Genomic DNA, 17,445 nt, shown 5'->3' on the forward strand with positions numbered 1-17,445 from the left:
TTTACAAAATCCCATGCCCTTTGGCCAGTATTATATACAAATACAATTACTCACTTGCTACCTGGAGTCTTGGGATTGGTCACAGCTTCTCTTTTCTGTCGTTCTAGTAAAGCATCAACCTCACATTGTATATCCATACTATTCCTATCATTAGATTTAAAAACCTGAAATGAGGGTGAAAATCAGACCATGTTTTTTCTAGAATTTGACTTAAATAGTAAGAAACCTATTTAAGAAATAAGAAAAATATTTCATATTCAAGCATATTTGAGGTTTTCAAAATAGATCCCCCTAAAACTACTGTATTCATAAGTTTCTTAGTCCCTGTATCCACAAGTGAAATGAAATGGTCACAACAAAAAATAATTACACTTACATATCGTTTAGCCTGAAAGGACCCAATACTGTTAAAGATCATGTGCAAACACCGAGGAAGCAACCCTCCTTCCCCTGGAGAACCCGTCATCGTGTAAGTTTTTCCACTTCCGGTAACACCATATGTAAAAAGAAGACCTACAAGGTAGCAAGTCACAATCAGTCATATCTAAAAAATCCTCCATTTGTAATATTTCTTCTTTGTATTAAAAAATACTAAAAATTAACCAGCTCAAAAAATGCAGGTTTAACATTGTTATTCTAACAAAGCAAATCTAATCTCAACTCCAAACATAAATCAAATATATAAATATCAAAGTTTTATCACAAGGGGAAAACAAGAAAAATCCAAGAATCAGACCATTTTTGCCATGAATGAGGTCATCTGCCAAAGGGTTAGCCACAACGTCAAACAGCTCCTTCTGGGTGGTGTGAGTACCAAATACTTGTTTAAATGAATACTGAGTCTGTGAAGAGGGAAAAAATAAAATGCCTCTAAATGGAATTTCCCTGTAACTAGGCTAGAAATACATCAGTTTAAACTTATTAAGAAGATTTTTATGAACACTTGAGATCAAACACACACACAAAAAAACATGAATGGTCTTTAATCCTGGAACCCTTTGTTTCTTAGTGGCACAGTAAAAAGTCATAACATACCTGAATTAAACTAATTGTAAGTTATATATAAATTTTAAATAATATTTACCTTATAAATATTTAATTGTAAGTTAACTATTTATAAGGTAAATATTTTCAGTCACAACTACTGAAGAGAAGGCCTAAAAGTCTTAAATCCACTAATGCTTCATAGTCTAAGACTGGTTTTATTTTAATTGACACTGAAGATCAAAAGGTATTATAATTAGTCATAGTAAAAGATATGTGAAAATCTTCAAGCATTATTTCATATACAATTTTACTGCTTTCTTTTTCATTGTCATTTAAAATGGCACAGCAACTATAAAACCAAGAATTCTGACATACCGTATTTTAAGACCAGAAAAAAAATCTCATCTCTTGAGTTCTAATACAAAATAAATTTTAAATAAATTGTGACCTTTAAGAAAGCAAGAACACTACAATTATTAAATCTCTTTCAAAATGTGATTATTGTAAAATATAACCATATCATCAAAAATATTACCAAACTCCTATTTGGAAAATGAGATTTGGCCATTTATTTAAGTTAAAATGTCTCCATTGCCAAAGGAGTGGAATTCTTTTATTTTAATTTTTGTTATATATTTTCTAGTTGTATTGGATTGCAGACATTGCAATTGTTTCTGCATGTTTCCTGAGTTTCTTGTGGTTTTTGCTTCGTGAATTTCAATGCTAGGTTACTTGGTATATGCATATTCATTAGAATTTATTATGGATTATAGCCTGTCATTGTAAAAAGTCCTCCTTTTTCTTGTTTTATGCCCTTTACTTTAAATTCAACCTACTCTGTTAGCAGTGTCATATATCTTAAGTTTTAGGAATTACCAGTTTTCTCCCTCAAATGGAGATGTATATAATATATATTATATAATAATGGCTATTATCTATTATATAATAGTTTATTATATATTATAATAGCAGTTAACACTTAGCATGCCCAAAGCACTGCCTAGACACAGTAATGTACCATTTCATTCTTACAACCTCTGATGTAGGTATTATTAATTATGCTTATCTTATAAATGAGGAAACAGAGAGATTAAATACCTTGTCCAAAATCACAGGCCTACTTCAGGCAGGCAAACACTCACCTCTGGGAAACTTTTTATTCTAATCCTATAAAACGGCTTCAGAGTTCACAAAAGAAACAAAGATTCTTAGAACTAAAAGGATACAGTAGATGGTGCACAGAGATTGGACCATCACCTGGAGTCCTCATGAACAAACCCTCCTTTCCAGATGAAGAAAACTGAAGCTCAGAGGAGGAACTTGCACAAGCCCAGAGTTAATTTCTAATCCACTGTTCTTCCCAATACACAATGTTGTCCGCAATCCCAAGGTAGTTAGAATTTTGAGTCCCCACCAAACTTTTTGTACCGTTCATGCATGCTCAAAATTAACACTAATGAAGTAAAATTCAGTAAATCAGTTTTAACTAGTTCACATCCTCAAAGGTCTGTTTTTTCATGAAGCCTCCCTGGACCTTTGATTCATATTCAATCCACATTTATTGAGCGTTTGGTGAAGAGGACAACAGGACAGACATGGTACATAGACCCCCGCCCTGGAAGCTTACATTATAACAGGGGAGAGAGACAATAAACAAACAAATGACTACAGATTGTGGAGCTATGGGTTAGAACAGGGGAGAAAGGAGTGGTTCTTATGGGGTGGTCAAGACAGGCCCTTTTGAGTAGAGAGAATGGCCTTGAGGCAAGATGCTGGCTCATCCATTGAACTCAAGGGATTGGATCAGTACTAAGAAATGAGGCTAGAGAGATAGACAGAAGGCAGATTATGCTGGGCATCCCTTTAAAGTCTTGATTCCTTGAAAGGTTTTAGAGAAAAATGATGAGTTCTGATTTATGCTTTAAAAGATCACTCTGGTTGTTCTGTGAAAAATGGATTAGAGAAAAAAATTCAGAGTAGAAGCAGGAAATCAGGCTATACTATGTCTTATCAGTGCTACGCAAAACAGTACCTGTCTGTGATGAGCTGATTACAGAAATTGAGAGTAAATGTTAAGAAATTTCTGTAGCCATTTGATATTGCTGCAACCCAGGACTAATGGACTTATCTCACTGAACTGATTACAAACCGGTTAGGTGTTGCCTAACTCACATGTTAATTCCATGTAGTACAAGCTGTATAACAGTATCAGTCTGTGATGCATTGAAAAAAAAATGCTGTTCCTTCACCACAGTTTGAGAAGCATTGGTCCCAGTAATTAATAATGAGGCTCAAAACTAGAGTGGTGGCAGTGGAGATAGAAATGAAAGGACAGTGTTAAGATGCATTTTGGAATCCTGGAATAGAACTGATAGTATCTGCTGATGAACTAGATATGAGGAGAAGAGGGAGAAAGGTAGGAATAAGGTTTCTGGCTTGAGCAATTTGTCATACCAGTTAATTTTTATTAAGATGAGGAAGTGATTTAAAGGGAAAAAAAAATAAAGAATTTCTTTTTAGACATGTAAAATTTGAGATGCTTATGTGCATCCAAGCAGAGATGGCAAGTAAATGGTTAGATGTTTGAGTTTAGAGCTAAAGAAAAGGTTTAGGCTGTAAATAGAAATTTCAGCATGTTTACCATATAATTGACATTTAAAGCCATGTGACAGTGAGAAGAAAGCCTAGAGAGGACTCCAACTTGGTATTCAGAGGTTGGAAAAGGAGGAGGAGCCAAGAGAGTGTGGTCAGTGAGAGAAGAGAACACTAAACCTTGGAAGAGGAGACAGCAGAAGCAGAGACAGAATACTTCAGGGGAGGAAGGTGGTGCTGAGAAATAGATCATAATGAGGACAAAAGAGTGTACATCAAATTTAGCAGCAAAGAGGCCACTGGTGACCTTTTGAAGGGCAATTTCATCAGAGTAGTGTGGACAAAGAAGTAAGTGAAAGTTAGAAATCTACACTCTCTAGCACACTTGTTTTTCTGCCTTATTTGTATGAGGGTTGCTTGTTTACCCATTGACCTCCCACCTATGTTGCAAGTTCCATAAAGGCAAGAACTGTATCTCACTCATTTTTTAAAATTTCCCTCCAACCTCCAACTACGAGCTGAGCACAAAATGTTTGTTGAAATTAATTCAACTCATTTTGTTCAGTATTTTACTAAAAATGAAAACACTTCCTATGAGGTTGATATAGGTTTACAATGCCTATTATTAAATGTGATTTTAATCTTTACACATAAAATTATATATATTGTAGATGGCTGGCTTATCATTCTGTATTAAAGTATCCCCAACATATACTTTAAAAAGCAATAAACACAAATACCCAGTACAAGAAATTATCCCCTAAAAGCAATCCACTAACCCCAGTACACCAAAGACGTGTCTATACACCCCGCAAATCAAAACCATTTTAGATCTGCTGGTTATAGTGAAATAAACCTTTAAAAAAACAGTGGAACCATACATGAACTTTGTTAAATTTAAAAATGAAAAGGCCATTTAGGAAACAACATTTTGACTAAAAACAACTTGGGTGAAATAGGCATTACCTCCTTATAGTCTCCATTTCGATTTAGTCTATAACCCTCAGGAGTATGAAGTTGAACAGTTGTATTATTGATCACTTCTATACAACACTCCTGATCACGAAAGCTCAATGGGCGCACCCTACAGTATACCTGAAAAGACAGAAAGATGTAAAGAATGAAGAATGAAGGTTGACCTTCTGCCTAATTTTTCACTTAAGCTTTCCCATTCATTCACTCAACATTTGGTGTCTCAGTTTAAGAGAGCTGTAAAACTCAGAGCTATGAAAACCAAAATCCACTACCTGAGATTGCAAACAGATAGATTAGATATGATAGAAAATTTTAAGTGTACATAAAATTCAAGTAAGTTTTGATAAAAAAGGATGAAATTGCACAGCTACTCTTTACTATTCTATGTACAAATAATAGTTATGTTACTAATAATACAAAAATCTGTCTAAAACTCAATATATCACACATTGAGAATTATTTTAAAAGCTGTTAGAATTCTTTGGAATTGGATGGCAAAACTTGCTAGCTTAACCTAACAGTTAACAAATAAGTAAGTACAAGTTCTGAAACTTGTGGTCTCCTTAATCAGCGACAGGGTTGAGGAAATCCTGGTTCAGCTGGTTTTCTCAATTCTGACCCAGGGACACAGACCAGTGCCAGTGAAAGTTGTAACATACTTCTTGACATTTTTTAAAAGCAAGTTCACAAGCCTGAAATTAATGAAGTTCCTGCAATTATAAGTAGGCATTAGACTGAATTAAGCTATTCTATACCAGAGTCTGTATAAAAATTGGCCCCAAGAAGCATAGTTTGGAGCCTTCCTTATTAAATTTGCCATCAGTTACTGTAAGCAGTCCTAAAATGGGAGAGGATGCTCACTCATCCAAGCAGAAAGTTTCCTCCCATCCCAGAGGGTATGAACCAGGTTGAAGAGTATTTTCTAATACTTCAAGTTATAATTAGTTATAGGAGGTATGCGATCAGTAACTGAAGATTTCATTTTACTAGACTAATGAATCCTACACAGAAACAAAATTCCCAACAGCTTAGAACCAGCCTTATGCAATTTGGTACAATCCTTTTAACAAACTAAATGTTCTTTGCCTCCACTTTCACATCTTTTCTCCCATTCCTTCCACATAAGAGAATTGGACTGAAGAATACACATAACAAATCCAAGGGCACCCTTACCCCAACTGGGTCTTTAAGGTTCGTTTGGGATCCTTTCTTCACTAGAGGTTTCCTGGGCGTCTTGGTTCTTCTGGTCACAGATAAAAAATGTTTCAGTTCAATACCAACATATAGAAACTTCAGCTTAATTGATACAAAGACAACCTTCCCAGGGTTTATAAAAGTATTCTTTAACAGTTCCAAAATACTGCCCCCTAAATAACATTAATAATAATAAACTGCATCAAAAGAATGTTTGGGCATGTATAATTAATCTTTGATTAAATCTATATTTAAAAGAGCTTGCATATTTTCTCCAACAACAATTTTAAAGAGCTACTACAAATTTGAAAAAGCTACAGATAACTGAACACACTTATCTTTAAAGGCATTTATATATGTGCATAAGCACTGTACAAACAACCACTGCCATGGAAAACTGACAAGTGATTAATGTCAATAAATTATTAAAATGCAGATGGAAGAATCCATTCTTTCATTAATATTTGTCTATACTTTCAAGGAAAAACTGATCATGAAATTCTCAATACCATCACCCTTTGTCCCAAAATGCAAATTTCTTACTCTCTTAACATAAGTACAATAGAAAAAGATACTTTGATTTACTTCACCATATCTCTAGCATACCACTTTTTCCCACATTTATCTCTAGACTAGATGAAAAACAAACATTAAAATTAAGTGAAATTATTGACTTGGACTATAGGTTATCAGATTTTCCTCAATATTTTCCCAGATGAAACAGAAGCAAATTAATCTTTTTAAGGGCAAAATATTGTGATAGGCTTACTTAAATTCACCTGTTTTTCAGATTTTGGTTTTGGCCTCTTAAAACAAGTTGCCTTCTACAAACGACTAGCTAATGAAGTACTTCCCCAGGAGTGGTCAAGAAATTACGCTCTTCCAAAACTATGTCACCTACTTAGTGAGAAACGTGGGCATGTGCGTTAGGGTATGTGGGCGGGGGTTGTCTGCGACCAAAGAAGAGAGCTAAAGTAACTGGCCCAAATAAGATGCTGGTCTAGGCCTCCGGGCAACGGAGCTAGGCTAAAAGAAACCACGCAGTGCTCTATAATGCCAGCGCTCTCCAGGGACTAAGAGCAATTAACCAATACTTGGCTTGACCTGCGAGAAGACCCTCGACGACAGTCGCCTCCTGACCCTCACTAACTCTGCAAAATGCAATGTTGGGTGCGGGCGGTGGGGGAGGGAAAAGCGTTGGGGGAGAAGGGTGAATGCCAACCCAGTTAACGGGAACCGGGGTCACGACATAACCCACCCAGCCACCCCCCGACTTCGGGCCGACCTTCCCGGCCGGGGCGGGGGCAACAGGCGCCCGGCTCCGGGGTGGTAGGAGCTGGGGGACACCGCGGAGGAAGTCTCCGCGCCCGGCCCTCATCCTAAGCGGCCCCACGTGAAGTCTCCCACTTGGGGGGCCGCAGCCCGAGCAGCACTGCGCCTCGGTCCAGTGGGTGCGGCCCGCGTAGGGCATGAGGAGACACGGGTCCGGGCCCCCTCCCAAACCTCCCGTCCCTCCTGCTCCCAGGCCAGGAACTCACGCTGGCTTCATGGCAGCCGGCTCCGCACTGCCCTAAAGGGAGCGCAGGACGCCGGGCTTGGTCCGGCGGGGCTGGCGTAGATGGCGGGACGCTGGGACGCGCCCGGGACACGGAAAGGACTCCGCGGCTCAGGCGCAGCACTCAGTAAAGCCCGACAGAGGGGCGGCGAGCGCATTTCAAATAGGCCAATCAGAGCCCTCCCGTAGGGAAGGGGCGGAGCCTCAGGGGAAGTGCGTTCTCTGCCGGAAGTGGCGCTCGTCTCCTAGGCGATCGACGCGGAGAGGTCGGAAGCAGTCTGAGTGTCAGAGCTGGAGGATTGGAGGAGAGACCTCACAGATTCTGAAATCCAGTCCCTTCCGATGAGGAAACTGAGGGTTTATTTTCCTACATCACAATAACTTCAATGGAGGGGCAATTCCGGGGTTGATTCACGGGTCTGCAACCCTCCTTAGAGTCTCCCTCTCTGGTTTCCATCTAACCACATCACCTTGGCGTCCTTTCTCTCTCTGATTCCCCTTTCCTGGCTTCCCCCTCTCTGGTTCCTTCAACTCTTTCCTATTTATCTATCTGTCTACGTTATTTTATCAAATTCTTAATTACGTTTGATCCTGGGCAAACAGAGATGAATAAAAGTTGGTCATTGCCCTTAAGGAACAACCTCCAGGACCTATTCTTTCTTTCTTTTTTTAATCTTCATTTTATTGAGATATATTCACATACCACGCAGTCATACAAAATAAATCGTACATTTGATTGTTCACAGTACCATTACATAGTTGTACATTCATCACCTAAATCAATCCCTGACACCTTCATTAGCACACACACAAAAATAACAAGAATAATAATTAAAGTGTAAAAGAGCAGTTGAAGTAAGAAAGAACACTGGGTACCTTTGTCTGTTTGTTTGTTTGTTTCCTTCCCCTATTCTTCTACTCATCCATCCATAAACTAGACAAAGTGGAGTGTGGTCCTTATGGCTTTCCCAATCCCATTGTCACCCCTCATAAGCTACATTTTTATACAATTGCCTTCGAGATTCATGGGTTCTGGGTTGTAGTTTGATAGTTTCAGGTATCCACCACCAGCTACCCCAATTCTTTAGAACCTAAAAAGGGTTGTCTAAATTGTGCGTAAGAGTGCCCACCAGAGTGACCTCTCGGCTCCTTTTGGAATCTCTCTGCCACTGAAGCTTATTCCATTTCCTTTCACATCCCCCTTTTGGTCAAGAAGATGTTCTCTGTCCCACGATGCCAGGTCTACATTCCTCCCCGGGAGTCATATCAGGACCTATTCTTAGATGAACTCATTCTATTTCACATTTTCGACTTTGGCCTCTAAACCAATGACTATTAAGTATGCATCTACATCTGTGCTCTTATGGAATTCTAGTCCCTTCTCCTCAACTTCCTACAGGAACATGGCAATGGTAAGGATAGACATAATTTCATATCCTGGACCAATATTGTTGAATGGTTACAATTGTTGCTATTACCTTATAAAGTACAGTGAATAAGCTTGTAAATACATTATTGTATACAATGCAAATATAAATACATCCCTAGAAGCAAAATTATTGCCTATGTAACATTTCATAGCTATTGCCTAATTCTCCTCCATAAAGGTTGTCCAAATGCACAGTCCCATCAGCCACTTATGAGAGTGCCTGTTTTTCCAAACCTCTAACAACAAAGTGTCATCAAACTTTTCAATAGGTGTTAACCTAATGGGTGGGGAACAATGACATTATAGTTTAAATTTTCATTTCTAATATGATGAATGAGGTTGGTGTCCATTCATATGTTTGAGTCATTTGTGTTTTCTTCTCTTTGAATTGTGTTTGTAACCTTCATGCCATTGTTTCATTAGGTGGTTGGTTTTTCTTATTTATTTATAGCAGCTCTTCATGTATTGAGGAAATTAGTTCTTACCCAAAATATGAATTCAAATATCTTTCCAGCTCATATTTGGGTTTTTATTTTAATTTGTTTGTTTTTTGACAGCTTGGAAAAAAATTTAAAGTAGCCAAATTTATAAGTCTTTTCCGTTCAGTGTCATAGAAGAAAAAGCCTTCCCCTTTCTGAGATTACTTTTTTTAAAATCTCCTATATTTTTCCTAGTCTTTTTATTGTTTTGTTTTTTATGTTTAAGTCTTTGGTCCTTCAGGAACTTATTTGTTGACAAGTGAGAGGCTGGGATCTGTATAATTCAGGAAGTGGGCTTGACTTCTAATTGCTCCTCAGTCTGACTTCTGCCTCAGCCTCTCCACTGGAACTCTATTCAAGAAGATCTTCTTGTTGCTAAAACAAATTGGACCTTCCCAGCCCTTATCTAACTTAATCTCTCAGCAACACTAGAAAATTTGTTCCTCTCTTCACATGTGTTTGATTTTTCTCTTAGAACTCTAGCCCCTCTTTCTCAGCCTCATTTGTGAATTTTCTTTCTTCCCTTAAATATGCTGTGGCTCAGGTTTCTGACCCAGTCACAAGCTGCTTCCTCTCCCCAGGCACTTTCAACACTACTATGGCTGCATGTTTGTTTTCCTAAGCAAAAATATATTTCAAACATATAACCCACAGATCTAACTGCTATCTGGACCCTCCACTTAGGTGTCCCACAGTCACCTCTTATAGAACACACTCTAATCTCTTTCCCCAAACTTGCTCCCTGACCAGTGGATGGCTTGTCAGTTGTACCTCCTAAATAGTCTTGAAACATCTCGCTTATCTCCATCCTCTTGGCCACCACCATCTTTTGGTTGGATGACAGCAACAGTATCCTAACAGGCCTCCCTGTTGTCACCCTCCTTATAGTTTTACCTTTTCCAGAATGCCTCTTCTTTCACTTAGCGTAATGCTTTTGAAGTTCTTCCATGTTGTTGCATGTATCAATAATTTGTTCCCTTTTTATTGCTTCTATTGTACAGATGTATCACAATTTTTCTGTTTACTTGTTGATGGACATTTAGGCTGTTTCCACTTTTTACTTAGTATGAATGAAACTATGATAATTATTTGCATACAGGTTTTTGCGTGGACATGTGTTTTATTTCTCTTAGGTGAGATTGCGCGTCTTGTGTAAGCAGAGGTTTAATTTTATAAGAAACTGTCAAGCTTGACTGGGAGAGTCTTATGCAAATCACTGAAGAAGGCTAACATTACACAGAGTTGAAACCATAAATTAATCCAAACACCCAGCAAGTCCAGCTGAAGGACAATAAACACCAATGATGAGAAACTGCTAAAGCCCAGAGTTTTTGAGGGAGGTGGCAGAGGTGGGGACTGCATTGGGAATTTAAATACACCCAGCATACCCCAGTTCCTTTCCTGGCCCTGCCATTTACTCAGTAGACTAGGAAAAATTGTTTCATATCCCCAAGCCATGTGACTTTCTCTCCCTAGGCCATTTGTAAAATGAATGATTGGATGTTAATGTTTTATATACTCAAAAAATAAATTGACAGTCTTTGGGGGGGGCTGTAAAATGAATTAAAAAAGAAACAAGTGATCTGAACAAGTTATTTCAAATGAATAACGTACTCACACACAGGAGGGTAGATAGCCCAGGTAATTTCAATATGTCCTCAGGCTAAAGAAAAAAAGAACTTGAGTTTTTGAATTCTAATTAGTTGCCTTCTTTTTTGCACAGGCATGTGTTGGTAATTCTGAAATTATATTCTACACATTCTAGAATTGAGCAAGTAAGTAAATATATTATGGATCACTGGAGCCAGTTTTCCCAGTGTCAGAGAAGGGAGTTACAAATATGATAAGGGGGAAGGACAGAATGAATCCTGTGGGGTTGGATTAGAATTAGAGGTATCAGTATGAACTCATGGTTTGATAGATTGATAAGTAGATACAAAAATGGATAAAGATGTGTGTAACTATGGATTAGGTTCACGCACCCTTAACAATGCATGTATGTTTGTGTATATGCATACATATACATCTATTTCCCAGCTCTAACCCCTGAGAGAGTCTAGAAGCAATGACATCCCAGTATTAATGAGCACTCCTAGGGCCAAATCTTGGTTTCTAAATACCGTTTTCCACTAAAAGATGCCAGAGCTCCTTGGAGAAATGGCTGATCTCAGGACTGGAATAGCGGGTGTACAAGCCGAGCCTAAAACATCAGAGAGGAAGGGCTCAAAGAATGATAGGGACATGTCAAAAAATCATAGGAGCCAGGTTGAAGGGATTTCTAGTCATCAAATCTGGGAAAAGTTAAGCATCAGTATAAAAAATGATAGTAAAAGATTATGACCTATTGAATAAAGAATCCAGGAGTCCACACTGACATAAATAACACACACCATACATACATAATGATTTTTGAAACCTCTTCCTTACAGTAGAAAGCCAATTCATAAGTGTATAAGGAATGATGAAATTAGAAAATCATCATTTAGCAGCCATTGTAATAACTGATTCAAGCAAAAATCATCAGTGGATACTAAAACTCACAAGAGAAAGTTTGAGGAACAGGCTGTTTACGTAGTCTCAAAGTATCTTCCCACAAGCTACTTACTGATTACGAGGGAAAAACAGTGGATAACTCTGGCAGACATCAAATGATCAAATGAATACAATGCATATCTCAGATTTTCTTTTTTTATAAAGGACATCATTACGGCAGCTGGTGAAATCTGATTAAAGTTTGTGGATGAGTGTGGTAGTTTGAAGCTGTTATGTACCCCAGAAAAGGCCATGTTCTTTTAAGCCATCCCTAGGGTGCAGACCTACTGTGGGTAGAACCTTTTGATTATGTTATTTCAATTGAGATATGACCCACTTCATTCAGGGTGGGTCTTAGTCCCCTTTCTGGAGTTCTTTATAAGAGAATATAACACATATAGAAGCCTAGAGATGAAATTCAAAGAACCACCCAGAGAAGCTGAGAGGCGGAGCAGCCAGTAGCTGGAAGCAACAAAACCCAGGAGCAAAGGACCAGCAGATTCTGGCCACGTGCCTTCCCACGTGACAGAGGTGTCCCAGAGGTCAGCAGCCTGTCTACAGAGTCCAGGCATCATCCTCTTAACGCCTTGAGTTGGACATTTTCATGGCTTAAGAACTGTAAATTTTAAGTTAATAAATCTCCATTGTAAAAGCAAACTCATTTCTGGTATATTGCATTCCAGCAACTTTACCAAGTTACAATGATTTTGGTTTGGTAAATTTCCTGATTTTGATAATTATACTATAGTTACATAATTCCTAGTTTTTTAGGAAATACTCTGCAACTTACTTTCAAACAGTTCAAAAATATATGTATATGTATGTGCGTATATATGAAAAGGATAAAGCAAATGTACTAGAATATGAAAATTGGGGGAATCTGGGTGAAGGGTACCTGTGAATTCTTTGTACTATTTTTGCAACTGCAAGCCTGAAATTATAAAAAATAAATAAAAGACTGGTTTTATTTTAATTGACACTGAAGATCAAAAGGTATTATAATGATTCATAGTTACAGATATGTGAAAATCTTCAAACATTATTTCATATACAATTTTACTTTCTTTTTCTTTATTGTCATTCAAAATGGCACAGCAGCATAAAACCAAGAATTTTGACATACCATATTTTAAGACCAGAAAAAAATGTCATCTCTGAGTTCTTATACAAAATAAATTTTAAATAAATTTTAAGAAAGCAAGAATACTTCATTTAAAAAAAAAACAAGAATGGTTGGACTAGATGGGCACCTCTTAAACTCCCTTAATGTTAAATATCACCTCGGCTTTTTGCTAAAAATCCAAACTTCTGGGACCCTCACCTGTGTTTGGGCCCAAGAATGTACATTTTATATCACTGAGAAAATTTTAGAAAGGTTGGATTAAATGAACTTTGAGGTCTCTTCATTCTGTGCTCTGGAGGAGGCAAAACTTAAGTCAGTTTTAGAAATCTGTTGCTTGGCATGAAGAGAATGGGAGTGAAGTTTGCCTGGAGTATTTAATACTGGCCGAAGCATTCCATACAAGCCAAGGGAGCACGGGAAAGTGACACAATTGCCCAGGAAGAAAATTTAGAAATTTCAGGGTTCTTCAATAGTCAAAACATCCAGACATCTTCTGGAGTGCCCATATTTCAGGAATGAGTAGCCTGATTTCCATCCTTCCAATAGGACAAGTGTCTTCTGGCATTGGGGCCTTCGCACTTACCGCTGCCTGGTCCTGAAGGACCCCACCCCCACCCCGCTCTGCACCTTGGCAAGGCTGCCTCCTTTTTGCCAATTAGGTCTTTCCTCAGATTTCAGTTGATCAGAGTCACCATCCAATCCCGCCTGCCCTACCCCACTCCTCCTTATTCCATTGCCACACTTTTCTTTATAGCACATACCATTATCTGAATTTATCTTGCATATGGCCTGACTGCCCAACAAGAATGTCAGCTCCATGAGGGAGGGGCTTCATAAGTTTTGTCACTTCTGTACCCCCGGTTCCTAGAACAGAGTCAGCCTGTACACCCCAGGTACTAAATTAATATTCATGGAATGATTTAACAATGCACATGTGTACAAGGACTTATTTCTCCTGGTGAATAAACACGTTTGTCTGCAGTGTGGTAGGTGATCAATGAGGTGATCAAATGAGAAACAGAACCACCTTATCATAATTTTATTTTTTTTTCTCCCACTTAGGTCAAGAAAACCAGACATTAGTGTAAGTTGGAAGAATATCTCTGAATTTGGAAATGGGTCTTTGCCTCTTCAACCATAATGAGCAGCTGAGTAGAAAATTAGAGGCTGGCATTCAACAATATGTTATAAAGCACTGTAATAAAGTGTTAATAGATTAATAAAAAAGGTGGCCATGGTCAAAACCGTTTGGAACACAATAGATACAAATGAAGGGCTTCTAGAACTTATCTGACAATACTACTCTACAATGCTCTACCTTTCCAGAATTTCTCAAAGGAACAAGATTCCTTGAAAAACACTGGGAAATACTGCAGCAGGCCAAATATTTAAATCACTTTGGACTCAAAAATCCTCTAAACATCTCACAACATTCTACTAATAATCACAAATTCATTTCTTTAGAGAGTTACTCTCTAAAAACTGGAAATGGAAAATTAAACCCTTCAATGAATGAAGGGCAATAAAGACCCAAATTGCCTCATTCGAACACATTCAAGTTTTATGACAACGGTAATGCTTTAGAGTAGGAAACGGTTCTCACGCAGGGGAGGAGGAAGAGGTGCATCTCTTTAGGAGTGTGGCCCCTGCACCCAAAGTCCCTTTGGAGACAGTGTTATGGTGAGCAATTATTACCAAGGGGAGTGTGTCACATCTCTTAGGTATAATTGAGACATTAAAAAAAATTTTTGAGAACCACTGCATTAAAAACATCTTCCCAGTGAGGTCTTCAACTGACCCTCTGCCAAACTTTTTGACTTTCTGGGATGATTTGGGCAAAAGTATATCCACAATAGACATCTGATATGTAGTACTCAATGCTTAATGATAATACTCATCTCACATTAGAAGCTTCCAAATGGTATACTGCAAACTGTTTTAAATGTTAATTTGTAACACTTTCCAAAAGTGTACATTGAAGCTCAAGTTCACCAAGCTTACAAATACATTATGAAACACTTAATTATCTTATTCTGTTGATTTAACACTTCATTTTCATCATTAAGCATGACAAAAAAGCAATCTAAGCAAAGATTAAATAATCTAAGTCCTTCAAATTAATCATCCATTATCTTTTAACACTTTCTGAACGAAACTGAGAACATTATTTTACTATCTATAAGCAAGAGAATTTAACAGCCATTATGTCTTCAGCATTAGTAGAAAGGGGTATTTAAACTTTGTTCCCCATAAAACTGAAGTTACAGTAAAATGAAACAGAAGCCCTGCTGGTATAGAATTCTACTAACAATGTCAGTTTGTTGCCAGAAAAACAAATTTTGTAGTGCAGCTTGCAATTAATGCACCAAAGTTTAACTTGCCCATATAATTTTATTTTTTCAGTCTGCCTTCCCCAGAGGAAGTAAACAGACAATAAAACTAATGAAATTGTATTTTCTTAACCACTCTCATCCAATATGAATTGTTACTTGTCCTTGGAGGATTAGACAATGAGCTACTTACAAGGCCATTCAAGGATCTGGTCTGGTTAATCATAGAAGTGGTATTCTAAGATATGGGGGTGTTCCTGAGATAGCACAGTAGACCCCGTATAGTGAGGGAGGCCCCTTAAGTCATTAGCAAGTGCAGATCAGGGGTCCACTGGCCTCTGTGAAAAACTGTTTGCCTCAGCATTTCTGTGCTCCCTGACAACTCCATGAAATACTGATAATGCAACAGATGAGAAAATGCTCCATGTTTTAGTATGATTTAGAGTAGAAAGTTCCCAAGCAGAAAACAGGGGCACGTCCTTAGGTAGTGAATCGCTGAGACTTCAATTCATCAAAACAAAGCCGATAGGCCCCAGGCCTTCCGGAATATCCAACACCAGCATTTCTTCAAGTCTGACCCCTGGCCCTTCTGTGTTAGAATCACCTGGAGGATGTGTTTCAACACAGAGCTCAGCTATGCAAACTTATATTTCAACTTATCTCCCGGTTTTGCCCAGGAATCTGCATTTGTCTCAAGCTCACTAGGTGTTTCTTATTCACAGTGAAGCTTGAGAATGACTACATTTGACCATCTCTTTGGCAAGGTCTTTAACATACTCTGCACATGAACACTAAATTTTACAGCACACTTGAAATGCTGAGGCAACATCAAATGTATGCCACCTCAAAATAGAGCACTTTCACTGGTTCAAAAGATGAAAGAAGAACACAACCAATTGGTCTGAATTCAGCCAACTTGCATAGTTTAACACAGTTTACCTTCACAGGATAATACTTTATGGTATCAAACTAGTCACAGGAAGACATAACAGAGCATATGACATCAGCCATAGGCTGTGGACTCTTAAGAAAATAACTTCCAGACTCCAAATCCATTATGGCATGGGAACTTCCCATTTGAAGGCAGAATAGACTTGTGGGAAGAGAGGATTCTTCTATGCATTGTCTTCACTAGTTGGGGAAAGAAAGAAGACCCCTCTCCAAACCAGGTCTGTTCATTCTGGAATGTCTCTCTCAGCTCAGAACTCCAGTTCCCAGGGCTCCCACAGGAACTTCCTCTTCCTCAAGTCCTCTCCATGAATTTCCCTGCTCAACCTCATTCCAAAGTAGTGGACAAAGTAGCTTCTCCTGGGATAAGCTTTGCCACATGATTTTCATCAAATGGAGCAAGTCCCAGTTTCAAAGAGTAATACAAAGTTACAAGGTTGTTAGGGTTAACCCAACTATGTTTAAATAGAATTGATGAATTAAATAGAATATTAATGATTTCCAGTAACAAGGACTTACTCAAACCAATGTTCCCCTTTTAAAATCACACACACACACACACACACACACACAAAGAAAAGAAATCACACACACGGAGTCAGTGCACGCTTAGAAAAGTTTCCCAGTTAAATACCACTTTGACAATGAACCCATTCAAAAAAGCCAGGACGCCAATCATTATGAATAATTCAGGACACTGAACTGAGTACCATGCCACTGGCTTATGGTGATGAAGATGTGGCAACTTAATGTCGGCATCTGGCATGAACAGCTTATGGTCTGAATCATGTTTCTTTTTTATGTAATTCTGGCTCGGGCATCCGATACAGAGCAGCTGAGAAATAAATTATGTTGCTGAGGCTGAAGATGATGCACAAAAGTAAGGCTCCGGCTATCTGATGGAAAGAAAAGGGCCTGGAGGTGGCCAAGAGCCATTCCTTCCTCTGGGTCTTGTCCAGAACTATGGCTTCCATCTGCATGTGGGTGGCCAGGATCACACACACGTGAAACAGCTGGTGACTGTGACCTACGGCAAACACAAAATGCCATCAGGTCCGCAAGGAAAAGGAATGAAGCACCGACACATGCCATAACATGTGAGCTAACTACATTATGCTAAGTGAAGGAAGCCAGTCACAAGACACCCACATTAATGTTATATGATTCCATTTAGAGGAAATATCCAGAAAGGCAAATCTGTAGAGAAAGAAAGTACTGGCTGCTTCAGGCAGGCGGTGGGAACAGGGATTAACAGTACATGGGCACAACGGATCTTACTGAGGTGAAGAAAGTGTTCCAAA

The 17,445-nt window shown here is 38.5% G+C and overlaps 2 protein-coding genes across 12 annotated transcripts in view; both read right to left on the reverse strand.

Annotated features, from left to right (window-relative positions):
- The window catches only part of KIF23 (kinesin family member 23), a 29,676-nt gene extending 22,049 nt beyond the window's left edge, over positions 1-7,627 (reverse strand). For 2 of the 4 annotated variants that reach the window (XM_037833550.1, XM_037833548.1), the window contains exons 1-6: positions 7,287-7,626; positions 5,728-5,797; positions 4,546-4,674; positions 737-842; positions 377-513; positions 55-164 (exon numbers count right to left, since the gene is read on the reverse strand). In XM_037833550.1, the coding sequence (XP_037689478.1) occupies positions 55-164; positions 377-513; positions 737-842; positions 4,546-4,674; positions 5,728-5,797; positions 7,287-7,297 (563 nt within the window). In that variant the 5' untranslated portion in view covers positions 7,298-7,626. Of the gene's footprint in view, positions 1-54; positions 165-376; positions 514-736; positions 843-4,545; positions 4,675-5,727; positions 5,798-7,286 lie in introns of all 4 variants that reach the window. The other 2 variants (XM_037833551.1, XM_037833549.1) reach the window with 2 other exon arrangements.
- A 5,081-nt stretch (positions 7,628-12,708) lies between these two features.
- PAQR5 (progestin and adipoQ receptor family member 5) overlaps positions 12,709-17,445 on the reverse strand; it is a 64,575-nt gene continuing 59,838 nt past the window's right edge. For 7 of the 8 annotated variants that reach the window (XM_037833555.1, XM_037833558.1, XM_037833557.1 and 4 more), the window contains one exon: positions 12,710-17,171. In XM_037833555.1, coding sequence (XP_037689483.1) covers positions 16,930-17,171 — 242 coding nt within the window. In that variant the 3' untranslated portion in view covers positions 12,710-16,929. Of the gene's footprint in view, positions 17,172-17,445 lie in introns of all 8 variants that reach the window. The other variant, XM_037833563.1, reaches the window with a different exon arrangement.

The sequence above is a fragment of the Choloepus didactylus genome, chromosome 4 (genome assembly GCF_015220235.1).
Source record: "Choloepus didactylus isolate mChoDid1 chromosome 4, mChoDid1.pri, whole genome shotgun sequence".
Lineage (NCBI taxonomy): Eukaryota > Metazoa > Chordata > Mammalia > Pilosa > Megalonychidae > Choloepus > Choloepus didactylus.